The sequence below is a fragment of the Gossypium hirsutum genome, chromosome D11 (assembly GCF_007990345.1).
Source record: "Gossypium hirsutum isolate 1008001.06 chromosome D11, Gossypium_hirsutum_v2.1, whole genome shotgun sequence".
Classification (NCBI taxonomy): Eukaryota; Viridiplantae; Streptophyta; class Magnoliopsida; order Malvales; family Malvaceae; genus Gossypium; species Gossypium hirsutum.
Genome location: NC_053447.1, coordinates 13,582,969 through 13,609,882, shown reverse-complemented (window position 1 = coordinate 13,609,882; position 26,914 = coordinate 13,582,969). Strand labels below are relative to the sequence as shown.

At 32.6% G+C, this 26,914-nt stretch overlaps 4 protein-coding genes and 1 pseudogene across 9 annotated transcripts in view; 1 reads left to right on the top strand and 4 right to left on the bottom strand.

Annotated features, from left to right (window-relative positions):
* Positions 1–3,009, bottom strand: part of LOC107923013 (rab GTPase-activating protein 22) — a 32,057-nt gene extending 29,048 nt beyond the window's left edge. Inside the window, exon 1 of the mRNA XM_041106145.1 lies at positions 2,833–3,009. The gene's annotated coding sequence lies outside the window, so the exon portion shown is untranslated. The remainder of the gene's footprint in view (positions 1–2,832) is intronic.
* LOC121223148 (TBC1 domain family member 15-like) lies at positions 24–1,894 on the bottom strand (annotated as a pseudogene).
* Positions 3,010–10,400: 7,391 nt separating the features above from the next.
* On the top strand, positions 10,401–12,251 carry LOC107924189 (60S ribosomal protein L14-2). Its single transcript, XM_016854517.2, has 5 exons — positions 10,401–10,514; positions 10,653–10,754; positions 10,934–11,063; positions 11,155–11,267; positions 12,053–12,251. The coding sequence occupies exons 1-5, from the start codon at positions 10,512–10,514 to the stop codon at positions 12,107–12,109; spliced, it is 405 nt and encodes a 134-aa protein (XP_016710006.2). The 5' UTR covers positions 10,401–10,511; the 3' UTR covers positions 12,110–12,251.
* A 152-nt stretch (positions 12,252–12,403) lies between these two features.
* Positions 12,404–18,822, bottom strand: LOC107924188 (casein kinase 1-like protein 9). 3 transcript variants are annotated; one of them, XM_016854514.2, is made up of 14 exons: positions 17,883–18,822; positions 17,738–17,778; positions 16,889–16,958; positions 16,240–16,388; positions 16,060–16,155; positions 15,783–15,853; positions 14,965–15,026; positions 14,786–14,849; positions 14,561–14,645; positions 13,990–14,116; positions 13,830–13,903; positions 13,688–13,751; positions 13,307–13,440; positions 12,404–12,914 (listed from the first exon to the last, which is right to left on the bottom strand). In XM_016854514.2, exons 1-14 carry the CDS (start codon positions 17,956–17,958, stop codon positions 12,651–12,653), a joined length of 1,377 nt encoding a protein of 458 aa, XP_016710003.1. In that variant the 5' UTR covers positions 17,959–18,822; the 3' UTR covers positions 12,404–12,650. The 3 variants fall into 3 exon arrangements, with proteins under 3 accessions (XP_016710003.1, XP_016710005.1, XP_040962078.1); XM_016854516.2 differs by having other exon boundaries at positions 12,404–13,144; positions 17,883–18,694; XM_041106144.1 differs by lacking the exon at positions 13,307–13,440 and having other exon boundaries at positions 12,761–12,914; positions 17,883–18,694.
* A 2,242-nt stretch (positions 18,823–21,064) lies between these two features.
* On the bottom strand, positions 21,065–26,465 carry LOC107923031 (serine/threonine-protein kinase 38-like). Of its 4 annotated transcripts, none has more exons than XM_041106143.1 (14): positions 25,844–26,465; positions 25,288–25,462; positions 25,070–25,153; positions 24,752–24,993; positions 24,446–24,665; positions 24,021–24,100; positions 23,618–23,702; positions 23,138–23,269; positions 22,928–23,041; positions 22,780–22,827; positions 22,320–22,404; positions 21,738–21,794; positions 21,450–21,611; positions 21,065–21,350 (listed from the first exon to the last, which is right to left on the bottom strand). In XM_041106143.1, the coding sequence occupies exons 1-13, from the start codon at positions 26,068–26,070 to the stop codon at positions 21,487–21,489; spliced, it is 1,674 nt and encodes a 557-aa protein (XP_040962077.1). In that variant the 5' UTR covers positions 26,071–26,465; the 3' UTR covers positions 21,065–21,350; positions 21,450–21,486. The 4 variants fall into 4 exon arrangements, with proteins under 4 accessions (XP_040962077.1, XP_016708727.2, XP_016708726.2 ...); XM_016853238.2 differs by having other exon boundaries at positions 21,065–21,341; XM_016853237.2 differs by having other exon boundaries at positions 21,065–21,611.
* Between the last annotated feature and the right edge of the window lie 449 nt (positions 26,466–26,914).

Genomic DNA, 26,914 nt, shown 5'->3' with positions numbered 1-26,914 from the left:
TTAGTCTCCACTAAAGCAATTATTCAATCAACCATCCTGCAATAAGTAAAGTATACCAATCTTCGCATCGCGCGCTCAAAACACCAAAATGCATCTGCTTCATTTTCTAGAAGAATTACCATTGGAGAGCATATGTCATTCATCCTGCTCATCAAAGAATAAGCTAAAATGTTTGGGGAACAATAAGAAATCGGCTAGGTAATAATAATGCAATCAAGTAACTCACCTTGAACATAACCAATATCATCATCTACCCATGAGTATATAGAAGAACATCCCAAAGTTTTGCCTGATTAGCTTTGTCCTCGTAAAAGGCAAGTGCTCGATCAGTTCGAACAACATCCAAACCTACAAGCAAAATGCATCAAATACATCAAAGACAAATTAAGTTAAAAACAAAATTATGATCACAGTTATGCGATGGATGCATAGATGATCAAAAACCACTACTGAAGTACCTTTTATAACAAGCATGCTTTTTTTAAGATGGATTTTCTAACAATCAACGCATCTTGCTACAAAGAGCATCAGTAAGCATCTATGGTAGAAATTTACTAGTGTCACTGTCAAGGCATAAGAATGGTATCCTAAAAAAGAAGGTTGCCTAATTAAAGCCTTAAAGGGTATCTCAAGAATCAATATAAAGTATATGGAAGATCCAATTAGTTGAGCATGACATTATACACCATACATACCAATTTGATGCAATATAAGCATCCACTGAGCCACTTTCTTGTCTGAGACAGCACTTGTCACGCGGCAACCTTCAACTTCTATCGGTTGGCCATCATCAGTGATAATTGGTGTTGTAATGAAATTTCCACTACCAATGACGGACACCATGTTCTGACATTCAGTTTTCCACATGCTGTACCTCTCCCTGGGATGGTTAGTGTTAGAAATTAAATCATAAAAACCAACTTAGTGAAACATGGAACACAAGCAACTTCAGAAACAAAATGCCCTTGAATATAAGACTGCATGATCAATGGAAAAGAAGGCATAAATATTCGTAGAGTGAACAAACCATGTTAATTCAGTACTTTAAGGCTGAAGCAACAGTTCTAAAGCTTTATAAAACATTAACCAGGTCAAAATATGGAGTGCTACTAAAATTTAGAGTGAAAATAAAGACACATGAAATGTGAACAATTTATACTTGTTGAGATGCTAACATTTGATTTCCTAGCTCTACTTATTGAATCATAAGCTTACGTTGTTACCTCCTTTGCTGTCTAAGCTGATTCCGATCCTCAAGGGTACTGTTAGGATTATAGCAACCTAGCAGGAACTCCAGACTAACCCTTTGATTGAAGGGTGAATACCCTACCACAACAAATCAAGTAAACCAATAATAATAAGATGCTGATATTTGATAAGTTTCTTAACTGTCAAGAGATGTAAATATGCAAGTGTATGCAAACTATACCAGTGTAAACAGACACAATTAGATATAAGTTATCACTTGGTAGTACAAATTGGTTAACGACTTCAATATGAAAAAAGACAGCAACTAGATCAGTTATCACCAGTTAAGCAACACAATGAAAAAGTAGAAACTAGTTGAATACAACCTGAAAAAGATACAAAATGCAAGCATAAAACACATGTACGGCATTCATGCAACCTTGCTGATATGGACAGGGAAAGAAGGAAGAAGAATGATTGCATTTCCAATCCTTATGATTTCTAGGTTGGAGCAGAATACAAATTTAAAAGTCACAATTTTTCATTACATTTTTGTCCTCAAAGCATTAAATTTGAACCACATATATGCTAACATGTCATGCAAGAGATATCTATATACCAGCTCAAACTTACGAAGAATTATCTGAGCCAATTTACTACTCCATAACCTCCTGAGTTTTTCAAAGAAATTCAATGCTGATTTCATTTGGGCTTACACTATAGAACTCCTAGAGGCAATCTCATTTGTACGAAATTCCATTATAGACTTTAAAGTTGATTGACTGAGTTACTTTAAAATCTTAGCTCAAACTAGGTTTATTTAAATAATAAAATTACACACTCCAATATCTCAATTGCTACAACTAAGCCTATTCAATGTCAATACCCTGTCAGTTCTAGTTCAAATTGTATATAAAATATAATAAATGTACCAAGTAAAGATATATAACAGAAATAGAAGAAGCAAACCCCCTTTGGATCGTCAAGATTTTGCAATATCAGGCAACCGGTTTAGAGATGCCGTTGCCATCTTTTGACTGAAGTTTCCTGCCTGATGAAATTAATAAGGATGCAGTGCATGACAACAAATTGGTATAATCTATAAAAGCAAGGTAAAACGAAGACAGAAATTGAGTAAGGGAAGTGATGAGGAAATGATGCACACCCGCTTAAAGCGGGTCTTTGGAATTTCAGCTACACATTCTGTCTTATGGGATAGAAGGCCTCCAACTCTCTGTTCCAGCTTTTTACAAACATCTTTGCTATTGCCTCCCAGACAATGGTTTAAACAAGGAACTTAATCGTTACTGCCATTAAGCACAATCAACTAAACACATTTAGCAATACCGTAATTACAGGCATTAAATCATCGCTAATAACAAACGGAAAGAAGGAAATATGAAAAACACATCATCACAAGAAAAAAGAAAGAAAATCTCGGCATCTTAAAAATCAAACTACACCATTGTAGTGCCAGATTAATTCATTATTCATGCTCTAAAAAACCCGGAATTATTCCTTTTGATTACCATCACACTATCAATGGTAGATTCAAATATCCTTTTGCCCCTCCAATCATGAAAGATCCAAACTCAGATACGTTCAAATAAAAATAATTATTTATCATCATAATTTTAAAGCTACTTGTAGAGTGATGAATTGAAATAGGAGCTAAGTTTCTAGCAGCAAGGACTGAAAATGCTACAAAGTTTCCATCATCGAAGCTTTTTTGTTTTTTTCAGGAGTCAGTAAGGAAAGGGAAAAAAAAGAGTAACGATAGTGGATGCAAGGAATGAACGGTAAGACAAGAAAAAAGGTTCCTTATTAATTTAAACGGTAAAACTGTTGTTGTTGATGGCAGCCAATCATGCTTTTTTGGAATTTTATTTCTTTATCTTTTAATTTGATTTCTCAAAGCGCCAAATATGAATCTATATTTATTTCTTCTCCAATGTTGAAATGGTTAATTATTTGGTTAATTGAACCAAATTAGTATTAATTGATTTTTTTAATCTTTTAATCGTTAACTGAATTAACCGAAATATATATATTTTTATTTTTTAAGATCAAAATAAGTAAAAATATATAAAATAAATAAATTGTTAAGATTTATTTGACCAAATTAAAACTACATATAATTTGTATTATTAATTATTAAATTCGGTTAATTACTTGATTTCGAACCGAATTAACCGATAATCGAACTTTCAAAAAATTATTAACCGACCTCAACCGAATTAGATGATTAACCAAATTAATCGGTTCAATCAATTAATTCAATTTTAACCCAAATTGAACACCTCTGCACCTAAGAAACGATGATAAAAACGTCTTTTTTTCGTTAAAAAATTAGACAACATTTATATCTTCAATAACACAATAATAGATTAAAAAGGTTTATAAAAATAAGATTCCATTCTATATTGTTATATGAAATATTAATAATTCGAAATATATCGTAATATCAAAATTGAATTACAAATGGATAAGTAATATGCGGACGAAGAATAAGTAAATATCAATTTAATAATAATACTTGAATTTATGAGAAGCAGCTCAACAAAAGCTGAAAATTATAGTCTATCACAACAATCGCTTTAGTCTTTACACACACTTATATAATTAGGTCACGTTTGGTTCGCTGTATGGAATAGAGGCGTAATAGTATTCATGTGTTTGGTTGAATGGAATGATGTTGTAATAGCATAAGGAAAAAATTAAACGACTAGAATACCCTTAGCAGAATTTTGTTTAAGTAGATGATTATTGTTATTGTTATTAAATTTTAATAAGATTATTAATATAAATAATAAATAATTTAATCATATTTTAACATAATTATTATTAAATATAATTTAATAAAATATATAATTTAATAAATTCTTAGTATTAAATATTCTTAAATGAATTTCTAAATCATAATATATAATACTATAAAATATAATTTAACATATTATTATTAAATATAATTTAATAAAAATATATAATTTAATAAAATTCTTAATATTAAATATTCTTATGTGAATTTAATAAATCATAATATATAATACTATAAAATATAATTTAAAATAATTATTATTAAATATAATTTAATAAAATATATAATTTAATAAAATTCTTAATATTAAATATTCTTATGTGAATTTAATAAAATCATAATATATAATACTATAAAAATAAAAATAATTATTATTAACTATAATTTAATAAAAATATATAATTTAATAAATTCTTATATTAAATATTCTTATATGAATTTAATATAATCATAATATATAATACTATAAATATAATCTAAATAATAATATTAAATATAATTTAATAAATATATAATTTAATAAAATTCTTATTTAATATTCTTATATGATTACTAAAATCATAATATATATACTATAAAATATAATTTATAATCTACTTTATTATTTTTAAACTGCATACATATTTAATGTGCTAAAATATCATTAGTGAAACAAATAATTTAATTATTCTACAATAAAAAAATAGAAGTAATAAATAACTGAGAATTATATTTTTCATAAACATAATATTCATATATTAACAAAAGGTTACATGAAATTCATGAAATTCTATGTCATAATCCATATGTTATACAGTTTTACAACATTAAAAAGTTAGAAAATTGTAATGACATACCATCCAAATATTACAAACAGAAAAGTTATGAAAATATCATCAACAGAACCATGATTTTTAATGGTCAGCAAGAAATCTTTTGACCCATTCCAACTGCACATCAGAAGGTAAACTAAAGAAAACGAGCATTTGAGTTGGATGATCTGGAATTTTGCTCAATGCTCGTAGCGCTCATCCACAGTTAAACCTTCTATTTCACATAAGGTTGGATATAAATTTGTAGCTTTTTCTTGGATGATCTAGAATTCTTCTGACTTTTGTTGAACTACCACATCAGAGGCAATACTCCTACTGATTTGTTCACCAATGGCCCGCATGTTTTCCGCCATAAAGTGGCAGCATCATGAAATGAAGAAGAAATATGATCACTTGCATCAGAATTCCTTTTTTTCTTCTTTGAAGATGTGGAACCCCCTTGTTTTCTATCTGGTTGACGTTCCGTAGCAGAAACATCCATGTCATCCAAATAGACATCAGCTTCGCAGTGATAGAATTGTTTCTTTCTTCATTAATATCTGTAGTAGGTACATCCTGAACATTTATTTATTCAATAACATCAGTGGCTGTTTGAGCATCTCTCCCAGTCGCTCGATCTCTTGCGTAGATGGCAGTAAGTTGGTCGTAGTAAAGGAAACTACAATGTCTGAATTGACCGGCTTCTTTATGACTCTATAAAAATGAGGAAATCATATTAGTTATAAGTTTGGTAAAAATAAGATAATAAAGACTTGAAATAATTCTTACATTTAAATAAGAGTTCCAAACCGCATCTTCAGCAACAACGATCTGCCTATGCTCATCCCAACCAAAACCGCTATTGTTTTGGCCATTAAGCATGTCATACACGACTGACCAATCCTTTTTAGTAACCTAATCCTCGATTCAATATTAGGTCTAGCCTTCAACATTGCATTGGGTAAAGCCTTTTCTAACATTTTTTTCCAACTCATTTAAATAACCGGCTTTGAACCCCGTATCAGCATTAAAGGTTCAACATTGTGCAAGTCCACCATGCAGGAAACCAATGTTGCATCTTCTTCTGGAACCCATTTTCTTTTGGTTCCTCGAGAAGCTTGGGAAGAAACATTTGATTCTAAAACACCTGACATAATTATCTTAAGAAAAAAAAAACAAATTAGAATTATGTTTAATATCATGAATCAAAAGGTGAACACTTTATAAATTAAAATTAAGTTCAATATCATGAATCAAAAGCTCAACACTTTATAAAATTATAACACATGATGAATGAAAAGAAATTAAATTATAATTCAACAAGTTTAGTACAACGCAAAAAACAATTCAAACACCACTAAAGTTTCACAAACTAGATACATAAAATAACATAAACAAATTAACTCAAATTCATTTTGTCCCTAAACCTAATAATTTCTAGATGCTTTCCATTCATCGAACATTTGGTTGGCTAGTTCCATCTCTAAGTAGCCCATGCATCCGATGGATGAATATTTACGATATTCGGTTCATCGTCATCTACCACATTACTAGGTAATCCTTCTCCCACCTCCGATTCAATAGGATCAATACTCATATGGGTTCGAATAAAATTATGGAGCAAACAACATGCAATAATGATTCCATTATGCACCCTTACAGGATAGAATGATGGACTCCTAAGTATTCCCCATCTAAGTTTTAATAACCCAAAGTATCTTTCAATAACATTACGTGCCAAGGCATGTTTCATATTAAAAAATTCTTGCGGAGTACTTGGTTGATAACCCTGACGCCACTCAGTCAAATGATATCGTTGTCCTCTAAAAGGTGCAAGAAATCCCTCAGAATTTGTGTATCCAGCATAAACTAGATAATAATAACCTATAAAAAATTTTAAATGATTAATTCCCTAAAAAAGTTTGATCTTAATGAATAATTCAAAGTCCTCTAACTATCCAGATTACCATGAGGAACTTTTAGTTAATGTCTCCTACTAATGGCATCTCGAAGAACCCGTCCATCAGCGACAGAACCTTCCCAACCAGGAAGAACATAAACAAATTGCATATCAGGTGTACAAACACCTAGCATATTTGTTGCTATGTCACCTTTTCGCGTTTGATATCTAGGTTATCAACTGTTGGAACCCTAATCTTGATGTGGGTTTCATCAAGAGCACCTAAGCAATTCTATATCACATGTTATAAAACCTTGAGTTAGGATACTAAACTTAAATCTAAATTAACTAAATTATGTACAAGCTATATATAAAACTTAATCCAATACCTTAAACCATTTCCACCTTGTGTCTGAAGAATTAGCTGTAATTGGCTCTGCCTTTTTAAATAACACATCTTGTAAGCGTATGACAACATTTAAAACACTATGAAATGATCTGCTAACAGTTTCCCTGGACCTATTAAAGTGATGCTTGATAACTCGATTTTTAAGGTGATGGCAAATGATATGTAAAAATATTGTCACTTCCTCATCAACAAACATGTTCCTTGATGACTTCAATCCCCCTAACGTTTGTAACATCTCACATAGTTTAAAAAAGGAAAATTTATTCATCCTAACTTGTTCAATATAGGTCTCGTCACTAGCATATATAAGCTGTTTCACATAATCTCGTTTTGCATAAAATCTAAAATATAGGACCTAATCCTTGGTCTATAAGTATGTAGGTTATGGCTGGCACCCAATGTAAGTAAGAACCAATTCGCAATTCTACAGATTTGCAACCATATTGTCAATGCAATACCAATTCTTTTACGCCTCACACTTTGTGCAATTAAAGGCAGATGAGCCATTACTGCAAGATATTAAAGTGTTATATAGCTTGAGATCATAGTAAAAGGGTCACATTTCTCCAATCATAATTTCAATAACAGTAGAATAAAATTAAATAATTTAATTGCCAAAGAACTTGCAGTGATTGTGTGAATAGAAGATGCTCAACTGTGGGTGGAAGAAGCAATCAAACAAGCCAAAGAATTCAAGTTGCAATAACACACTTTCAAAGAAAAATGAACAATACAAATTTAAAATCTTTACGAAGCAAAAAATAGAAATTAAAATTATCTTTGAAACTTGAAATTCATTTCTTTATCAAATTAGTTGTCATGATATAAAAGCACTTTAGGCCTCGATAATACAATCACAGATGGCATGCCTAGTCTATTAACCAAAACCTTATGTAGAAATAGACTATCCTTGTGAGGTGAACAAATTTTGAAAATAGTCTACAACAATTTGCATAAATTCATCTATATATTGAATTAAAATTAAAATTATATTTATACAATTGCATTCAGAATGAAACAATCGAATCTCAATCCAAAATAGTAAGCAACAAGGGAAAAAGAAGAGAGCAGATTGAAGACCTAACATTCTCCCAACATGGTATGTATAAAAATACGGGCATAGTTTGCCGTCAGACGGTAAAAAAACAGGCCAAAAATAGAGAGGAGCCCCATTCAATAACATCTTCCTCATTAATATGCATTTATATCTGAAGCTCACATCTAAGTCCAAATAACAAATTGAAGGATGTCCTATCCCCAAAACAATTTTTTTTATTTAGTTCCACCAATAAAGTCAGCATAACTTCAACTATCAATCATAACTATATAGATTAAGCTGCTTGATCAACCAGTAATAAAGGATATGTTAGGAAATTTCTAAGATCGTTCACTATCTTTCCTAGTTTTCTTTGTTTGCCTGCCGAGGAAACAGAATCTATCACCATCATACCATATTATTAATTTTAGTTCCAAAAGCTCATAAGGCAATGTAGAGAAGAAAATTCAACAAATATCGCTCACTGCATCACTGAGAACATGTACCCTCCTTCCAAAGCAATAATCGTTATCCATTAAGCAGACACTATTGACATTTTTCATAGAAACAAACAAAAAAAAATAGACACAAACAAAATCCACCAACTAATCCCAAACTTTTGAACTAAAGTAAAACAAAACAATAACACCCACTTGCAATTTTCATGTCAAGAATGTAATAAAACATTTCAGAATTAAAATGTGCACTTTTATGCCATTAAAAACAAAACATAATCAATTTATACACACCAAAGTAATATATCCAACCAAAGTAATATATCCATTTTCTATGTTCATGCCAAGAATGAAAAAAAATCATTGAAACCTCAAATGAACCATAAATAGAAAAGACCCATTTTTCATCTTCATCTAAAAACTGTAAAAAATAAAAATAAAAATAAAAATCTATAAAAACCTCAAAATGAACCAACCCTAAAAACAAAAATAGGAAGTACCCATTTTCAATCTTCATCTAAAAAATGTAATAAACAACAATTCGAACCTTAAATGAACTATCTCAACACACACCAAAAGAAAAGAAAAACGAACAAACCCTCATCTAAGAATGTAGTGAATCATTTGAACTGTAAAACTACTCATATCTAAACAAACAGATAGATAATATACCAAAAATTAAAAGCCATTTGATATTCATGTAAACAATGTCCTTAATAAACATCCACTCCAACCTTCAAATAACCCATTAAAAAACTGCATATACCAATGCACATATACAAGATACACAGCAAAAACAAAATACACTCATTTGCCAACACAATCCGACGATACAAACCATTCAAAAATTAAAGTGCACCATTAGAATTCAAAAACACAAAAATAAAACAAATTCATTCTCCAGACTCTTTTAAAAAGGAACATTCTAATTGATCGATCAAAATAAATAAATAACTCAAACCCGATGCTCTAATAAACATTCCAATAATAGAAACAACACCATTCAAAAAGATAAAAAGAACCAAAAATTGATCAATCAAAATTCTCAAAAGCCACATGCAAACATATCTGCCACATCTGCATTACACAGATTAAGCAAATAATCATAACAAAAAACATACCAAGCGACAAGGCGAAAACCAACCTCGTACCTTTGCTGAATACGACTCGTACGGGCCACCAAATAAGAAAACGATGGAAGAAGAAGCAGAAATTACCTCTGCAATATCACTGGAAGAAGAAGCAAAAATCGATGAGGGCAGAAAAAGGAAACAAAAATAAGAAACGGGTAAGGAATCCCTAATCGGCGCTGAATGGGGGGAATGACTATTATGGGATGTGGATGTATTAGGGACGGAATGGATTCGGGACGTAATAGCATTACGGGCAACCAAACGCCCGTTTGGTGGTGGGCCCGCAGAATAAGGGGGAATGCATTCTTATTCCCCAACCAAACAGCCGGTTAGCGTTCTGAAAATGTTAAACCTTAAATAAATATAATCCAGATATATCCATTATTACATACATATCCATTAAAAACGATTAAAATATTGTCCAAGCTTTCATTATCTTTTGACTTAATAGGATAGATGTCAAAATATATTAAATTTAATTGTTTTTTTAAAAATTTATTTGTAATTTAATTGATATCAAACTCTAAAATAAGTCAAAATAAAATAAACAACTAATTAAATCATTTTATTTCAGGACAAGATTAATCAGTTACCATTATTTTCTAAAGACTGAAGCCCAGAAGCAAACTGAAAAGCCCAATAAAAACCCGTTTAGAGCCCAATGGCATTTGGAGGAAAATTTAAAGTTTTAAACCCTAATGATATAAGGTATTTTAATGGTTTTGGTGGTCTTCAGAAACCCTAACTTCAGCTATTGCCCTTCTTCCCCAATATCTCAAAAATGGTAAGCTTCCTGAACAAACAAATCCCCATTGTTTTTTTCACTTATATTATTGTTTCTTCATGGCATCTGAACACCGACTAGAAACATATCATCATTTCCGTGTTCATAGTTTATAATTAGATTTTTTTTTTGGTGTAGCCGTTCAAGAGGTACGTGGAGATTGGAAGAGTAGCTCTGGTTAACTACGGAAAGGACTACGGCAAGCTTGTTGTCATTGTCGATGTCGTTGATCAAAACAGGGTACACCATTAAATTGTGTTTGCAATTTTTTTGGGTGTTTGTTAATGGTTTTCATTTTTTCTTTCAGTACACAGCAATCTTTAACTAAAATTTAGGTTCAATAAGAAAGTTTTTGCTTAAAATGATTATTATTGTTATGGAATAAGCTGTGTGATAATGGCTTTGTTAATGTGATGTAGGCTCTTGTTGATGCACCTGATACGGTGAGAAGCCAAATGAACTTTAAAAGACTAACTCTCACTGATATCAAGATTGATATTAATAGGGTTCCTAAGAAGAAGACCTTGATTGATGCTATGGAAAAAGCTGGTTGGTAGTTGATCCTTAAGTTTTCAAAAGAACAAGGGTAGTCTTTTTTTTTTTCATCTGTTGTTTGAAAGTTGCTTTTATAATGGTGCAGATGTGAAGAACAAGTGGGAGAACAGTTCATGGGGCAGGAAGCTGATCGTCCAGAAAAGACGGGCATCGCTTAATGATTTTGATAGGTTCAAGCTCATGTTGGCAAAGATTAAGGTCAGCAGATCATTTATTTATATTTCCATATTGCATCATTTTCATGCTATGTTTTCCTAGTTTTCACTGCCATTTGAATTTTGTGTGGTCTTTAATTATCCAATATTTACATAATCCTTGAAAGCCTCTTTTTCTTATCCTCATTCTCCATTTCTATAAGTATTTCATTCCATGTTTACTAAGCTAATAGAACTGCTGCTAATAACCATAGACTGTAAACTGTTAAAAAGTGTTTTTCTTGGCATTGGTCTCCAGATAAGTTCAGCCCAATCTTTATGAATGAGAGCATTGGCTTTAAATTTGGATAGGGAGTTGAAGTTGATTTAGCACTGTATTTCTACATTAATTGTATTTTTCCCCCTTTAAAGTACTGTAGGTTTGACATATATTCGGGCTCGAGTCCGAGGGTATAATCCTCTTAATAAATGAAAAACTTAGTACAAAAGAATTAGCACACTCCTGGTCAACACATACCTGTGTTACTCTCCTCTGAGCTTGGATAATATATGTTCACACTGTTGATGTGAAGTGCACTTAGTCCATATTTTAATGGTTTAAAGAAAGTTTGGGTGTTGAATGAAATGTTGAAGGTTAAAGGTTCAAAATTCTTTTGGTACACAATCAATACAAATCTTAAGCTCTTGAAGCTAATTTTGCCCCTTTGATTAAACCCAACTTCATATATGTGGTACAAGTCAGATGAATCTCAGCTGTAATATAAATTGTTGCCCAACTTGTAAGATTTTCTGATACTGATGTATTTGGTACTACATTTTGTATTGCAGAAAGCTGGAATCGTTAGGCAGGAGCTAGCTAAACTTAAAAAGGAGACGGCAGCCTAAACTTATTTCTATTTAAGCCTTTCCTTGTTATACATTTCAGTTTGAGATCTTGTAAACTTTTACCGACTTTTTTTCTCATAATTGTTACTTATGGCTCCTGCTATCAAACCTCTCTATCTGAAATTGATGGTTGACTTTTTAATCTGACCCTTATTTCCTTTTGAACTGAAAGTTAATTTTTTTGTATATAATACATTATTGTTTGAAATAAAGAAGTTAATGCATATTAACTAAATATTTCCTTATATAAGTATCAACCTGACCAATGCTTAATAGCAGTACTTAAACATTTAATAAGTCTAAAACGCTTTAGTCTTTGATTGCAGAAATTCAACTCGCATGACATAAAATTCTGATAGAATGGCCATAAACTCCTTGGGAGGAAAAACAATGTTGGAAAAACTATTGGCAACATGGTGAGAGAAGGGGCATGAGCTGTTGTAATGTAACAGCATTGAATCTGGGCTGATATAATCCCTTATACACAGTGAGATGGTACGTTCTTAAAGGCATCAGGCTTGCAATTGATATACTACTCCCATCATTTCCTGATGGAGAGGAGTTCAAAACTTCGAAGAGGGTGATCATCACGGCTTCCTCTAACAGTGGTGGCACGACTAGATGTTTTGGCCTCCAAGGCATGTTGGATTCTTTGTGTGGTAGACAAGCGACCACCGGTTGATGATAGTCGGTTTTGAGGAATGTCATTGGGTTCACCGGATGAACTGGGCCTGCTTGTTACTACAGCTCTTCTTGAAGTGCTACCATATCGAGAAGAACTACATCTTTTACCTGAATCAGGATGCTGGGAATTGCAAACCAACAAATATCACGACGGAGATGAGCCAAATATATATTTTAAGACAAATAAAGAAAACTAAATATAAAGGAAGTATCATTCTCGGTAAATGAGGAGATCGTTGGTTGGTTATATGTCTGGTTTGGAATGAATTTGATACGACTGCATAGGATCACCTATCTCTAATCCAGAGTTGCAGATAAAAGCCAGCAGCAAGTTGCACTTTTGCCTTGGCTCTTATATGAAATAAAACAGAAAGGGGAGAATATGAAATCAGGAGGGATGATTAAAGTGGCTCTAAAGCTTCACAGCTAGAGAGAATGCTTTTCTGGAGAAAGGTTGCCACACAAAATTGAGGTTGGATAAAAGAAAATATTTAACAGAAAATCAAGGCTCACCGCATGCTTTGACAAAGTTGCATCCTCAGCAGCCTTGTTTTTAGAATGATCATGACGAGGGCTAGTACTCGAAATGTTTCTTTTGGAAAATGCTTCAACAGCACCAGAGAATCTATCCCGAACCTCTCTTCCCACTGAATATTGATGTAACCCACAAGGGGGTTCAAAGAAAGCAAAGAGGTTATTAGTATAACATCATAGTTGGTAAAAGCAACAAAAGACTATTCTAAAAGAACATTTGTCCTCGTCCACACACTATAATTTTTTATAAAATCAAATGACCAAGTTCAGTATTGGGGTAATTAAGTTCCAAGAATCAGAGGTTTGATTATAGTATCTAGCATCTAATGAGAAATTTAGTTCTCTCAAAAGAAAGAAGACCTGAGATTCTTTCTGGCCTTTCAATGGCTGGTCCTGCAGCTAAACCTGCCCTTCCACTGGAATGCTGAGAGAAACAGATGGAAAAGCTGTAATATTCTGAAGATGGAAGTAACTGGGAGACTAGAAGTTTATAACTACTTACCCTGCTTCTGGAACTACCACCAATCTGTGGGTACTTCAATACAGTCCAGTCAAAGACATAGTCAAACGAATAACCTGCAGCAATGTGAAATTCAGAATCCAGAAAAAATATATATGATAAACTAATCATTATTAAGGAAGCCACAAGCATGATAACTAACCTTCTCTTATAAACAGGTCTCGGAAAAGCCTCTTCAAATTTGAATAATCCGGTTTATCTTCAAACCGCAAAGATCGACAGTATTGAAAATATGAAACAAATTCGGATGGATATGACTTGCAGAGCACCTGTCATATGGACATATGACATTGTTACTAAACAAGGAAACACATATAATAACCATTAGATGGATTAACACTAAATGTTGGGATTAAATACCAACTATAACTTAGCTTTAATAGATATATTCCCCTTATCAATTTATACAACATTGCCATTTGCTAGTTAAGCCAAATTAAATTTCACTATAACAAACATCAAAGAACTACATAGGAATCTTATCCTTTGAAAAACACTTCTGGTTGCCATCCCAGAATTCAAATGCTTTAAAAAGTTTATACTAGTTATCCACAAGTGGGAAAGAAGGAACACAAAGATCAGGCCAGGTCCACAAAAGGATGAAGAGCAGGCCTTATGCAAGCATGAACAATCCAGATATCAGTGAGATTAGTGACTTGAAAAATTTTCTTAAAGGGAACAAATTAGACATAGGAAGGCAAAAGAGACCATACCTCTATAGGAGTTGATACCTTCTTTTCACTAATCTTATCATATTTTTGCTTTTTCGTGCCAGCTCTTAGCCCCTGCCAGGGAAGGCTAAAGCAAAGAAATAGTGCCAATTGAATCAATAATCAAGGTGTAGAAATCTAAGAATGAAGATTCAGAACAAAACATTATCTGGAAATGCAAATATATATATATATTAAAATGAGCATGTCAAGACTAGATACACTAACCTTCCTCTTAGGAAATACATAAGCACATAGCCAAGGGATTCCAAATCATCTCTTCGGCTTTGCTCTGCCAGTAACGTTGAAGAATATAAGTTCATAAGAGGAAGAGGAAGAAGAAGAAGTAAACTTGCATCCATAATACATGGTTTACTGCTACTAGTTGGAAATGACTTGTCACTCACCAATACCAAGGTGAGTGTTCACACTTGCATAACGAGCTGTGCCTGTAAGGTTCTTGTTTTCTCTGCAGCAAAGTACTTCATGAGTTGGTTTCACAAACAAATGCATTGGGGACTAGGTTCCACTGAATGCTCAGCACATCTTTACCACGTAGCTAAGCATACAGATATAGATACAAAAACAGATGACAAGAAAGAAAAAATATATATATATATAAAGAGAGAGAGAGAGACTCAGTCAGGATGATTAAGGATAAGCATCAATAATCTTTAGGTATTAGTATTTAGTACATTGGAAAATGAGTAAATTTGACTAGTAATATGAAATCTACATAAAACAAGTTCAGAGTCAAGGGTATAAGAAACCGCCCGAGTTCAAATTTCACCCAAAACAAGAGATATAAGATCTGTATCAAATTCAATTCTGACAAGTCAGACAGATCTAACCACACTGAGGCAGCAGTGCATGGTAAAATGCATAATAAATGGCATCCAAAGAAAAGATAGCAAGATATATGAGCACTGCCCTAAGTTTTGGAGTTCCCTTTATTTGCAAAGGTTAGAACATAGAAGGCTTATGAGCTTTCACTTTAATTTTCCTCAAGCTGTTCAAAATATTAAGCCAACATGGGTTCCCTCCTTCAGTAAAAGTGTAAAACAAACACCCTGATAAAAGAAATATGCAGCCCATGAAGTAACTTTCTTATGTTTCATAAGTTCTTAACCCGATAAGCGATAGTCATGTATTATGACGAAAACTATAGAATCTTGAGACCCTCAAGTTTGAATTTCTTATTAAGAAATCAACAAAAAGTAATCACCTGTATGGAATATGCTTATGAGTTTGAAGATCCCTATACTTCTTTGCAAGGCCGTAGTCAATGACATACACCTGCAATAACAAATTAAAAAGGAAAAATGATATCAGAATATTTCAAACTTTTGATGTGTAACAGGGTCGTATAGCCAGCAAAGGAATCATATTGTTTTTATCATAACCAAAACTTCAAAAAAAAAAAAAGGTGGTTGTGCTAGCCATCTAATGAGTATGTACATGTTATATTTGTTAACCTACAAGAAAAACACAATAACTAGAACCTGATTTGCCTTGCGTCCTAGGCCCATCAAGAAGTTGTCAGGCTTTATATCACGGTGAAGAAAACCCCTCGAATGCATATATTCTACTCTATTAATCTGGGGGAAAATGGTTGAAAAGGAGGGAAATTAAATAATAAAAAAACCTGAAAAATAATTGTCACAAAATTGTCATAAACTTACCAATTGATCAGCAAGCATCAACACAGTTTTTAATGAGAGTTTCCTACTGCAGTAGTTGAACAGATCTTCCAAACTAGGTCCAAGAAGGTCAATTACCATGACATTGTAATCCGCCTCAACTCCAAACCACTTAAGGTGAGGAATACCAGCTGTATGAAGGAGAATCCACACCAAGTTATTTAAAGATAAAAATTATGTGCTTCCCAAAAAAATTATACCTCCCCCACTTCCCACCCTCCCCCGCCCCCCCAAAAAAAAAAATAAAAGCAACAGAAGATAAAGCATCAATCATTCGTAAAAACATATTGAACAAATTGTTTGAAGACTAAGTTGATATGCATAATTATGGAAAAAAAAGAAGATTGTTATTGTGTAGGTGCGTATAGGTGGTAACATATCATATTGTCTTTCTAAACCAGCAGCTACTAAGACCAATAGCAAATTGTGTGAAGATTGATTTATAAATTAAGATGAAAAGGAAACTAATGGCTTCCATCACATCGACGATTGAATGTTTTCTCTCAGGTTATTTCCTTGTATAATGATAGTGCAGTCGAAAACACTAATACACAGATCATGGTAAAATTATGATGTCATGTGAAACCATTTTTCTAGAAATACAGAGAGGGAGAGCAAGTTTGAGACTTACTTCCTCCTTGAAGAAGCATATACAATTTTGACTCATAATGAAGCTGTGGATGCTTGGTCTTCACAGATTCCTAGAATTAAAAATTGGGGAAAAAAGGTCAAGGTCATTGCAGTTGAAGTTAGAAATATAAATTTTTATCAAAATAATATTGTTTGCACCCATCACTGTACATCAACCATGATTAGGAACTTATTCGCACCCTTCAAATTCACACCTGAAATGACACAATCTCACAAGAAAAGAGCAACACCACATGATCTGAAAAAAAGAGGAAAGTGCAGGCTGGAATTTGGCAATACAAAGTTGACAAATTGCCTTCCAAAATTACATTAACTTGAAACACCCTTGATCATAGAATCATGATTTCATTTTCTCATTCATGTAGAAACACTGTCACATAATGGAAATTGAGCAGACATAGCTGGATATGGAAAACAAGCGACTTATCTTTACACAAATTAAGAAAAGCATTTGCAAACTCACTTTTCTTTTCCTTTTTGGCTTTTACTGATACAAAGGTTGCTAGGGAATAAGAGAAGGATCGCAAATGCTGGGATTCAAACCCCAGTCCTACTGGATGCTACCTCTTAAGGATGATTGCAAGAACCACCAAGCTAAACTCTGCTTCTTTTTTTTTTTTTTTTTTGCTTCTTAGAGATACGAGAGACTACAACTAAACATGGTAAAAACAACCACAAAAGCAAGTCTATGACAAACTGAAGATTGCTTTATTTATAAATTATAAGTATTCAAAGACCCAAAATCATCATTACCAATTGGCAAACACAGCTACAAAAACTCCACGAGAAGACCAACAAAATAGACTATCCAAAAGAACATATCACATACCAGTTTGACAGCAACTTCCTCTCCAGTTTGCACATTTACCCCTTCAACAAAAACAATAAATCAGAAAAAAAAATGTCCCAATGCAGACCGAAAAACAAGATAATAAGAAAGAGAAAGTCATTAAAGAGATTTTGGATTATTATACCTAAATAAAGCTCTCCAAAAGATCCACTCCCAATCTTTCTTCCAAGCTTGAACTTACCACCAATTACACGATCCATCTCAAGCCAAGAAAACAAAAGCTACTCTCTATCTCTTCAACAATACCAAATGCCCCCAAAAGAGCTTAATCTAAGCTGTTTTCACTCGATTTTTTTCAAATTCAATATTTATTGCCCCCAAAACAACTCCCTTAAAGCTTGGGGGATTTACCAAATTGATTACTCCAATAGATCAAACGAAGAAAGAATTTCTTAATCTTCTTCAATAATTAGCAGGGATAAAATCGTCAAAATAAAAAAAAGTCTGAGCTTTTGACTAAAAGAAGGAAATGAAATCCTAGGACGGATGACGCTAAAAATAAAATTCGGAAATGATGCAGGGAAATTTCAATCTAAGCACAACAAAGAAAAAAAAACAAACTTTTATTATTATAATTATCAGAAAGGCTCCAGTTTCCTCAACTACACAGCTTGATAGCAAAATCCCCAATTTTTTAAAAATGAAACCCTAATTCAGAAAAGAAGAAAAAAAAAACCCAGCTACATTGACTAGAGAAGAAGAGTAATCAACAGGCAAAATCAAACATCTATATGCAATCAAATAAAAGATAACGGCTGGAAAAAAATTGGCCGAAAACAATGAATCAAATTAAATAAGAAAATTTGTTCTTTTTTTCTTTGGAATAAAAATAAAATCAAAATAGTAAAGAAATAGTTTTCAGCAGCAGTTTGTTAACAAAGGTAAGATGATTGAAAGAGAGTGAAGGTGAGAGAATTTAGGAGAAAAAGATAGGAAAAGGGAAAAAGAAAGAAAACAGAATATTTATATATTTGTTTTTTTTTACTTTAAAAAAATTGAAAAGGAAAAACTAAAAAAGACTTGAGAACACGTTTGTCTGAATCAAATAATTTTTCAGTAGTCATAAATTTGTTTTTTTTTTAGTTGACAATATGGTTGATTTTGAATTTAAATCTTAATAATAATATTTAATTGAGATTAAATTAATTTCTACGTGATATGAGTTTGAAAATAGAAAATAATTGTTTATTTATTTACTAAAAAGATTAATTTCAATTATTTATATTTGGTTAAAATTGTATATGAGTTTAATTTAATGGTAATGCACTATACTAATATTAATTTTATAAATTAGAAGTATGAAAATTTAATTTTGATTTAAGTTAATTATATGCATTTAAAAAATTAAATTAAATAAACCCAATTATCCTTTAAATATAATTGTTGGTAACTTAAAATGTAATCTTAAAAAATAATGGTTAGTATACTTAAAAAGTAATCTTAAAATTGTGAAATGTAGGTTACGATAATAATTATTTTTGAAATTTGAACTAAAATAGAAAATCATATATCATATCATAAAATTAAATTTATGTATAGATTTAATAAGGTTGTCAATATTTAAATTCTCAAGTTTTCTTAATCAAAATTTGAAAGTCACAAATTTATAGCTATTTATAATTATGAATTTGACATGAGATAATTTTGGTTAGATACTAGAAACTATATATTTTATACAAAAAACACTTAATGTGGAGGATATAAATAGCAAATGATAAACTCTAATATGTAATAATATATATTTGTACGACTATGGCAATTGAAAGCGTAAGCCCAATATTTTTCTCTTAATTTCTCAAACATTAAAGATGTTTTTGATTGTGTTTGATATAATTTTATATTATATTTATTTAATCATTAGGGCTAGTGTATCGATTCAGGAGTTGTTTTTTATTTATTTTTTAAATAGTTGATATATTATTAATAGAATTTTTAAAATCCACAAATAACATCAATATATTACTATACCAAACACTAATCCAAAAATTAATTACTAATATAATTATAGTTATAAATGCTTCATTGTCTTGTATTGTACCTTGCTTCAGACCTATAATTCACCGCGACTGGGCCTCCCTTTCGTCTATTTAATCCGACACGTTTCACAGTCAGACCAAGAGACAAATCCTAAGCTGCCTGGATCAATAATTGAGAAGCAGATGACATGTGCTGTTTCAATATTTTTATATCCAGTACTTAGCTAATTCCTGGAATAAAAAAGAACAGCTGAAGCTTTCAAGTTTATTGGAATTTTACAGTGAATTATTTGATTAGATTTTACTTACTATAATCAACCTTTAGACAGTATTGTTAATTATGAACTTATGGTTGGATTTTTTTTAAAAAAAAAATTCATAAAGAAGTAAATTTAAGGGATTTTTTTAGTATAGTGAATAGAAGTTTGATGTTCTTCCATAACAAACATAAATGGTTTCCACAAAAAGAATATTTTAACTACAATATTATCATCTTGCAGGGCCTGCAATAATTTCCAGTATATTGTTAGTTTCCCCATACAGAAAGTCATCGGCCGGCAGATTATGCCCCCACAAGTGAATCAAACATGGTGGAATAATAGTGGAGTCCATCAATGATCCACCGTGGGAGAGATCTTGCTCAAGCAATGAGAGACTTGATCCAATTATTCAAAAATCTCAACGCCTTCATCATATAGGGTAGGACATTGAAAGCCTTGCATGATATTCAAGGTCTATGAACCCTCTTGAGTCAACAAAATGACTCACGGATAGCTTGGTGGAGGAAAAAGAAAAAAAGTGAGCGAATTTGATAAAGGGAGAGAGAGACGGAAGGCAGACAGAACATCAAAAGAAGACTGCAAATCCCTAAACAAGACTTAATAGCCCTACTAGACATGGCATTAGCAAAATATGCAACACTTTCAGCACTAGAAAGAGCACATAAGAAGAAGCCACTAGATCAGTTCAAGCAAACATTCTATGAGCTTCTTCAAGATTGTCAACCGAGAGAACACTCCAAAAGAAGCATTATTAGCTTAAACCTAGCTCGCCTAACCTAATTAACTATCTATCATTCCCTCCATTTTCACCGCAGCTTCCATCCAAACAAACTTCGTGAAGGGGCAAAGTTGTGTATATACTCACAGCTGGTCCTGGCGTTGGTATAACTATGGGAGCAATTACATCTCTTGAAGAAGTGCGAGAGGGTGGCTGCACGTCTAAGCTAACCCAATCCAAACCATTTTGCAAGGCATGCAAAACATTTTAAACATGAAGAAATAATAGAAAAGAACAGAAAGCAGAGTCAGTATCTAACTTGGAGGGTAAATAATTAACACATTGCAAGTAAAGGATGTATACATGATGGAATGATATGACTTTAAGACTGTCTCTGTACAACATTTTTGCTGCTTTTGCCACTAATAAAGAAAAAAATAAAAATATTTTGCACCTACTATTATTAGCAATTACTCGCTCTTTTCTTTTTCTTTTTCTTTTTCCTTTTCAATTCTCCTGTTTGTTTTGATCTTTATGACAATGAAAAAAAGGAACTTTGATCAGCAATAGCTTTCCTTGGTATCTAGACCTTAAGAGGTGAATCAAACCTGAAGTTCCTGCAGATAGAGCTTTAGCCACCAATATATCCAAACGCAAAAGACAGCATGGAAAATTGTTATTTTGGTACCAGAATACAATTGCCTAAGCCAACTTGCCTTTCTAAGATCTAACAGTTCTAAGAGATGGGGTGAGTTACTGGGATCCACACTGCTTTTCAGTGGCTTCCAGTTCTGGAGGCAAGAGATTCAAAAAGCTCCCTTGAACAGGCTGTGCACCAGGTGTTGAGTCTGAAGCATCAGATGCCTCTGCCCCACTGTCTGTGTGGAGTAATCAGATAGAAAAATTGAATATGTTAAAGATATCGGCAGTGTGGTATATGTCTGCAGATGTAGAAAGAAATGCCAACAACATATTAAGTATAGTAAGGAAAAAAGAAAAATTACCAAAAAGTGTCTTAACTGACGGCCTACTTGATTTGGAGCTCTTCTTCTTCAACTCGGCTAAAAAGAGAGAAAATGCCAACTTATAAAGGTAATTTCCAAAGTCAAAATACTGAAAATCATTAGAAATCTTGTATCACAAGAACAAGGACGTATTATGTAATGCCAGCAATAAGTAAAAAGCGGACTAGATATTTTTCTGTTCATAAAAAACAGACTAGACAGATCATGCTGTACTTTCCAGTTATGTTGGGTATTGGGCATTCAGCATTTGACCTCAATGATATTATAGCAATATGATAAATATGGGTTCGCTATGCAGTCACACTCCAAAAGAATCTAATGAATAACCCTTAATTTCTGTGATTGAAGATAAATTTTAAGTGCAAATTACTAAAACAATTATGTTCCAGACGCAGCAGAGTCAAGCAATAACGTTGAGATGCACCATCAGATGGCATAATAATACGAAGCTTAAGCATCTTGAAATATTTGACAGACAATAATTCGTGCACATGATTCTGGAACAAATACCATGGTTATCTATGTACATAATTCCATAATAACGTGGAGAAAGAAGAATACCCATTCCAGGCACTTGAAAATCATTGACAATTTCAAAGTTTTTGTATGTGTATCCCACAAAATTTACGTCCTTGGATGAAAGCATCTGTGGTGCAGAGGGATGGTGAAGAAAAAACAGTAATGTAAGTTATGAATAAAAGAATGAAACATGCTGCCATTTTATGTTAGAATTAGGGAGCACAAAATCATGAAATGCACTTGTTTGGAGGACTCCCTGAAATTATAATTTATGATAAAAAGACTTCTTTGACTTATTAGCAAACAGTGCGCACAGGCAAAAACCATCCTGACACAAAAATGAATAATAATAACAATAATACAACATAAAATAGTATCCAACTACAGAATTCTACAGTAAAGAGCCAAAGAAAACAATGACAACTTTGTCATCTGCTAGCAGTAGATTGAAATGCTATAGGTAGATGACTCTAATAAATACAAAAGGCACTAGAAAGCTTACTTTTCTCCATGGACCAGATTTTGATGGCCTAGGACACTGATCGTCGGACTGCACAATGAAAAATAAGCAAACAGAACACTAGCATCATGAATACAATAAAATTGCAACATAATTAGCACAGCCAAATCCGAAAAATAAGGATCAGTACCTCGTCAAACTTTTCAAAATTTTGAGTATCAAGCTCATCATTAACCTCAGGAATAAATGAAGCCTCCATTTCATATATTCTATCCCAATCCACACCTTGAAACCATGGATGTTCCTAGAGAATAAAAAAGAAGCAAGATAGCCTCCTTTATCTGGAAACAAGTGTAAGGAACATATCCAAGAATCTAGAATAGAAAACGCCAAACAACACCTTAATTTCACCTGCCCCTTTTGATCCTAGTCTGTGGCTGACATCACACAAGAGTTTGCTAATTAGATCTGTTGCCTCTGCAGATAATTTTGCCTCTTCAGGAAACTTCAGATGAGTTTTCCAGTTTACTATCTATGCCATGAATAAAAAATGTGACAATATTAGACAAATAGAACTACTTCTTTATATCCTCCTTTTCCTACATCCCTTCAATCATTTTATTGCAATAGATGACTGTTATGCCGCTGAAAAAGAATTATACCAGAATCCGCTTTCCTAAAAAAAATTCATAAAACAAGAAAAATCTATGGAAAAACGTGTATATATTATATTTCTGGACTGTGACAGTTTCTTTTCATATTCCAGCCTCAGCAAAATCAAGACCTATTAACAGAGTAACATGAGCTAGATCTAGCCTAAAGCAACAAATGAGAAAAAGAAAAAGTACATAACATTGATTGGTAATATTTCTCAGCTTACCTTCCTACAAGTTGACATCGGATCATCTGAATAAAAAGGTGGATATCCGATGAGCATTTCAAACATGATAGCACCAAGCGACCACCTATGCAAAAAAGAAATCAGTCACAACAATCTATTGTACTGTCTGTGCAAGAAATTAAGGCATTCTAGACATCATTAGAGGATAATGCCACTTTAATTGACCATTTCTCATTGAGATATTGAAGCTAATCTTTCAAAATGAAGTCAGCATTCTATATAAAATAGTTAAAAGTGATACGTTCTCTAACCTGCAACCAGGCATAACCAATTCGTTTCTAAATTAAAAAGTTACAATTTCAATTGCCATGTTAGAGATACCAAAAGGATATTGGTATGTGAAACAAGATGGAATTTCTTTTCAAAAATGCATAATACTAACCAATCACATTCCATTGCATAACCTTTCTTCAAGAGGACTTCTGGAGCAATATAGTCCGGAGTACCAACGGTAGAATAAGCCTGCAAATCCAAGTATTTGACCAGAAAAAAGAATCATCTAATGGTCACTGCTGAATTCTTCCAAAAACTCAGACCATTACTTTTTAAGATGCACACAAAAACACATGCAAACAGAAACAATTCTATTTACATATATCATGAACAGAAAAGCAATGCAGGGTCCGATACGTTTCATTTAGTGATTCCAAAAATGAAAAGATGCATAGGTGAGACCATCATCAATTCACCGAACAAGGGAAACATAGCTCAGAGCCACCAATATATGAATTTAATTTAGTGAACCACTAATAGAATAAGAATGTAGTGGGATAAAGGGAAGTTGAGACATAATGGCTGATAACTCACAAGTGTTCTCCGGTTCTTTTGCCAGTGCTCTAGTTGCTCTTGCTGTGTTCGCTTCAGTGCTGCTGGGCGTTCATCACTTTCCCCACTCTCATTACTGTTGCCTCCTACAATAAAATCATTTTCTTGGATAGTACTGCAATCTAAGGGTTTACATAGTCCAAAATCCGACAATCTCAAGTGTCCATGTCTATCTAGTAGCAAGTTGTCAGGCTTGATATCCCTGCAACATTCAGCATTCCAAAGGTTAGCCTACGCCATAACAAAAGAAAAAAACACCTTCACAGTTTGTTTTGTCTTTATACTAACCTATGAATATAATTGTGTTTGTGGATAGATTCAATAGCCAAAACTGTCTCTGCAACATAAAATCTAGCTTCATCTTCAGTCAAGATATCCTTTCTCATAAGTAATGTCATCATATCTCCACCAGGAAGGTATTCCATTATAAGATAAAGGAAGTCCTCATCTTGGAAAGAACAGTAGAATTTGACAATACAATTGCTGTCAACTTCAGCAAGAAGGTTCCTTTCAGCTTTCACATGCTCAACCTAAAATAAAGAAAACATCCAAAATGACATAGTCTACAAAACTTCAAGAATACCACATGGCACAATAAAGGAATACCTGGCCTCTTCGAAGCATTTCTGATTTCTTAAGCTTCTTCATAGCATATACTTGGCCTGTTGTCTTTTCCCTACAAACTCTAACCTACACCATAAGCGCAATTTTAACTAATAAAATTTGGAGAAAAAGGAAACTGAGTAGTCTATGTATAGGCACTCCCTCGCACAAGGTAAGTATAGAACAAGATATATGACAGGTGACATTATGTAGAAGTATACCTCTCCAAATGCACCCTTGCCAATCATAGTTAATAATTCAAAGTCATCAACACCCATTTTATGCCTTTGACGACGCATGTATTCAGTTTCTTTTTTCTCCAAGTACTTCAGTAAGTTAGTTTGATCTTCCTCAGAGACGTCAGCTTCCGCCAGTTTCTGTTCTAGGATTATTCGTCTATCAAAAACAGGATTATTAAAAATGAATTTCCTTAAACGACTGCCCAATGTCAAGAGTATCATTGAAAATCCACTACAAATTATTATAATCCCTGAACCAGCTCAGCCGTGATTGGTTTGACTTTAACTAACAATTAAAAGGTGGAGTCGTCTTCAAAATAATTCAATGCATTAATTACTACGTCTTGGCTCTTGACCTTCATATTATCTTTTTCATACTTTCTTTTAAAAATCATGAGAGAATTCCTCAATTTGTGAAACTAGTTCAAATTCATTAAATCTCCGGTTCTCGATATAATTAACTTTTATTGAGAAATGAAAGATAGTTGAGCAAGTTAAGCATAAGATTAGGAAGATAAAGGGAGGAAGGAAGCCATACCGCTCTCTTCTTTCTTGAAGATTCTTCATTTGTTCTCTGTAATGATTCTCAATATACTGCTTGGCAGCGGCGGCCTTTTGTTTAGTGATTTTGGAGAGAGCTTCTTCGTCCGTATTGGCTTCGTCATTCCCTCCGCCTTCAACGTTGGACGTCGCCTCATTCCTTCGCAAAGCCCTCACCTTATCCTTCTGTTGTAGCTTCGAAAGCCAATTCCTCGCTGAATCCATTTTCTCTAATCAAATATCAAATCTCACCTAAACAAATTCCCTCGCATTCTTCATTTCAATAACATATAAATATTAACAATAAAATTTAAAAAAAAAAGATTCTCAATTTTTTTTTTAAAAAAAAAAGAGAAACAAACTAAAAGCCAAGTAAGCAAAGAAATTCGCGCTACAACGTTGTTTGCGTGAGACAACACGATCCGCAAAAAGCTCTCCCGGCTATTTCGCAGCGTTTTTTTTTTTTAATTATTAATATGATTATTATTGTTCTCGAAAATAAAATGGGAATGAGATAAATGAAAGAGAACAAGAAATTTGTTAGAAGATAGAAAAGGAAGAAATGTTTTTCTTGTAGCGCGCGTTATTCTCGTATTTGTATTTTGATCGCACACCTCTCTCTTCCATTTTATATACGTTTTTCAGCCTTTTTCTTTTCAATTATTCATATCGCGAATAAATTTCAGGCTCTTTTCTTCTTCTTTTTTTAATTTCACCATTACTCATTAGACTAAAGTAAGGTTTTGTTTTGGTAAATTAATTAAAAATTTTATAATTTGATTATTTAATTATTTAAATTATTAAACTGTTAAAATTAATACTATATGGTTTTCTCTATTTTCATTATCTGCCTTGATTAAAAGCTCTTTTACATACATAATTTTTTTTCTTTTCACTATATTTTTTAAAATATTTTTCTCATTTCACGCATATGTTTTAATATTTTTATTGTTAAATTGCATATGTTTTAATATTTTTATTGTTAAATTTTAATTCAATTAGCACAATTATTATTGCTACAATCAGGAGAGTTTAAATATACTTATGTGCATTTTTTTTCGATTTAAAG

Coding starts and splice junctions, on each gene's coding strand:
- LOC107924188 (XM_016854514.2), bottom strand. CDS start 17,958: ATGGATCGTGTAATTGGTGGTAAGTTCAAGCTTGGAAGAAAGATTGGG. Junction 15,854..16,059: donor TAGGACGCAAGGCAAATCAG/GTTCTAGTTATT, acceptor TTGTTATTGCAG/GTGTATGTCATTGACTACGG. Junction 14,646..14,785: donor ATGTATTTCCTAAGAGGAAG/GTTAGTGTATCT, acceptor TCTTTGCTTTAG/CCTTCCCTGGCAGGGGCTAA.
- LOC107923031 (XM_016853237.2), bottom strand. CDS start 26,070: ATGGATTCAGCGAGGAATTGGCTTTCGAAGCTACAACAGAAGGATAAG. Junction 22,405..22,779: donor AATCTGGTCCATGGAGAAAA/GTAAGCTTTCTA, acceptor TCTGCACCACAG/ATGCTTTCATCCAAGGACGT. Junction 21,795..22,319: donor TTTTCAAGTGCCTGGAATGG/GTATTCTTCTTT, acceptor CTCTCTTTTTAG/CCGAGTTGAAGAAGAAGAGC.
- LOC107924189 (XM_016854517.2), top strand. Junction 10,755..10,933: donor ATGTCGTTGATCAAAACAGG/GTACACCATTAA, acceptor AATGTGATGTAG/GCTCTTGTTGATGCACCTGA. Junction 11,268..12,052: donor TCATGTTGGCAAAGATTAAG/GTCAGCAGATCA, acceptor TTTGTATTGCAG/AAAGCTGGAATCGTTAGGCA.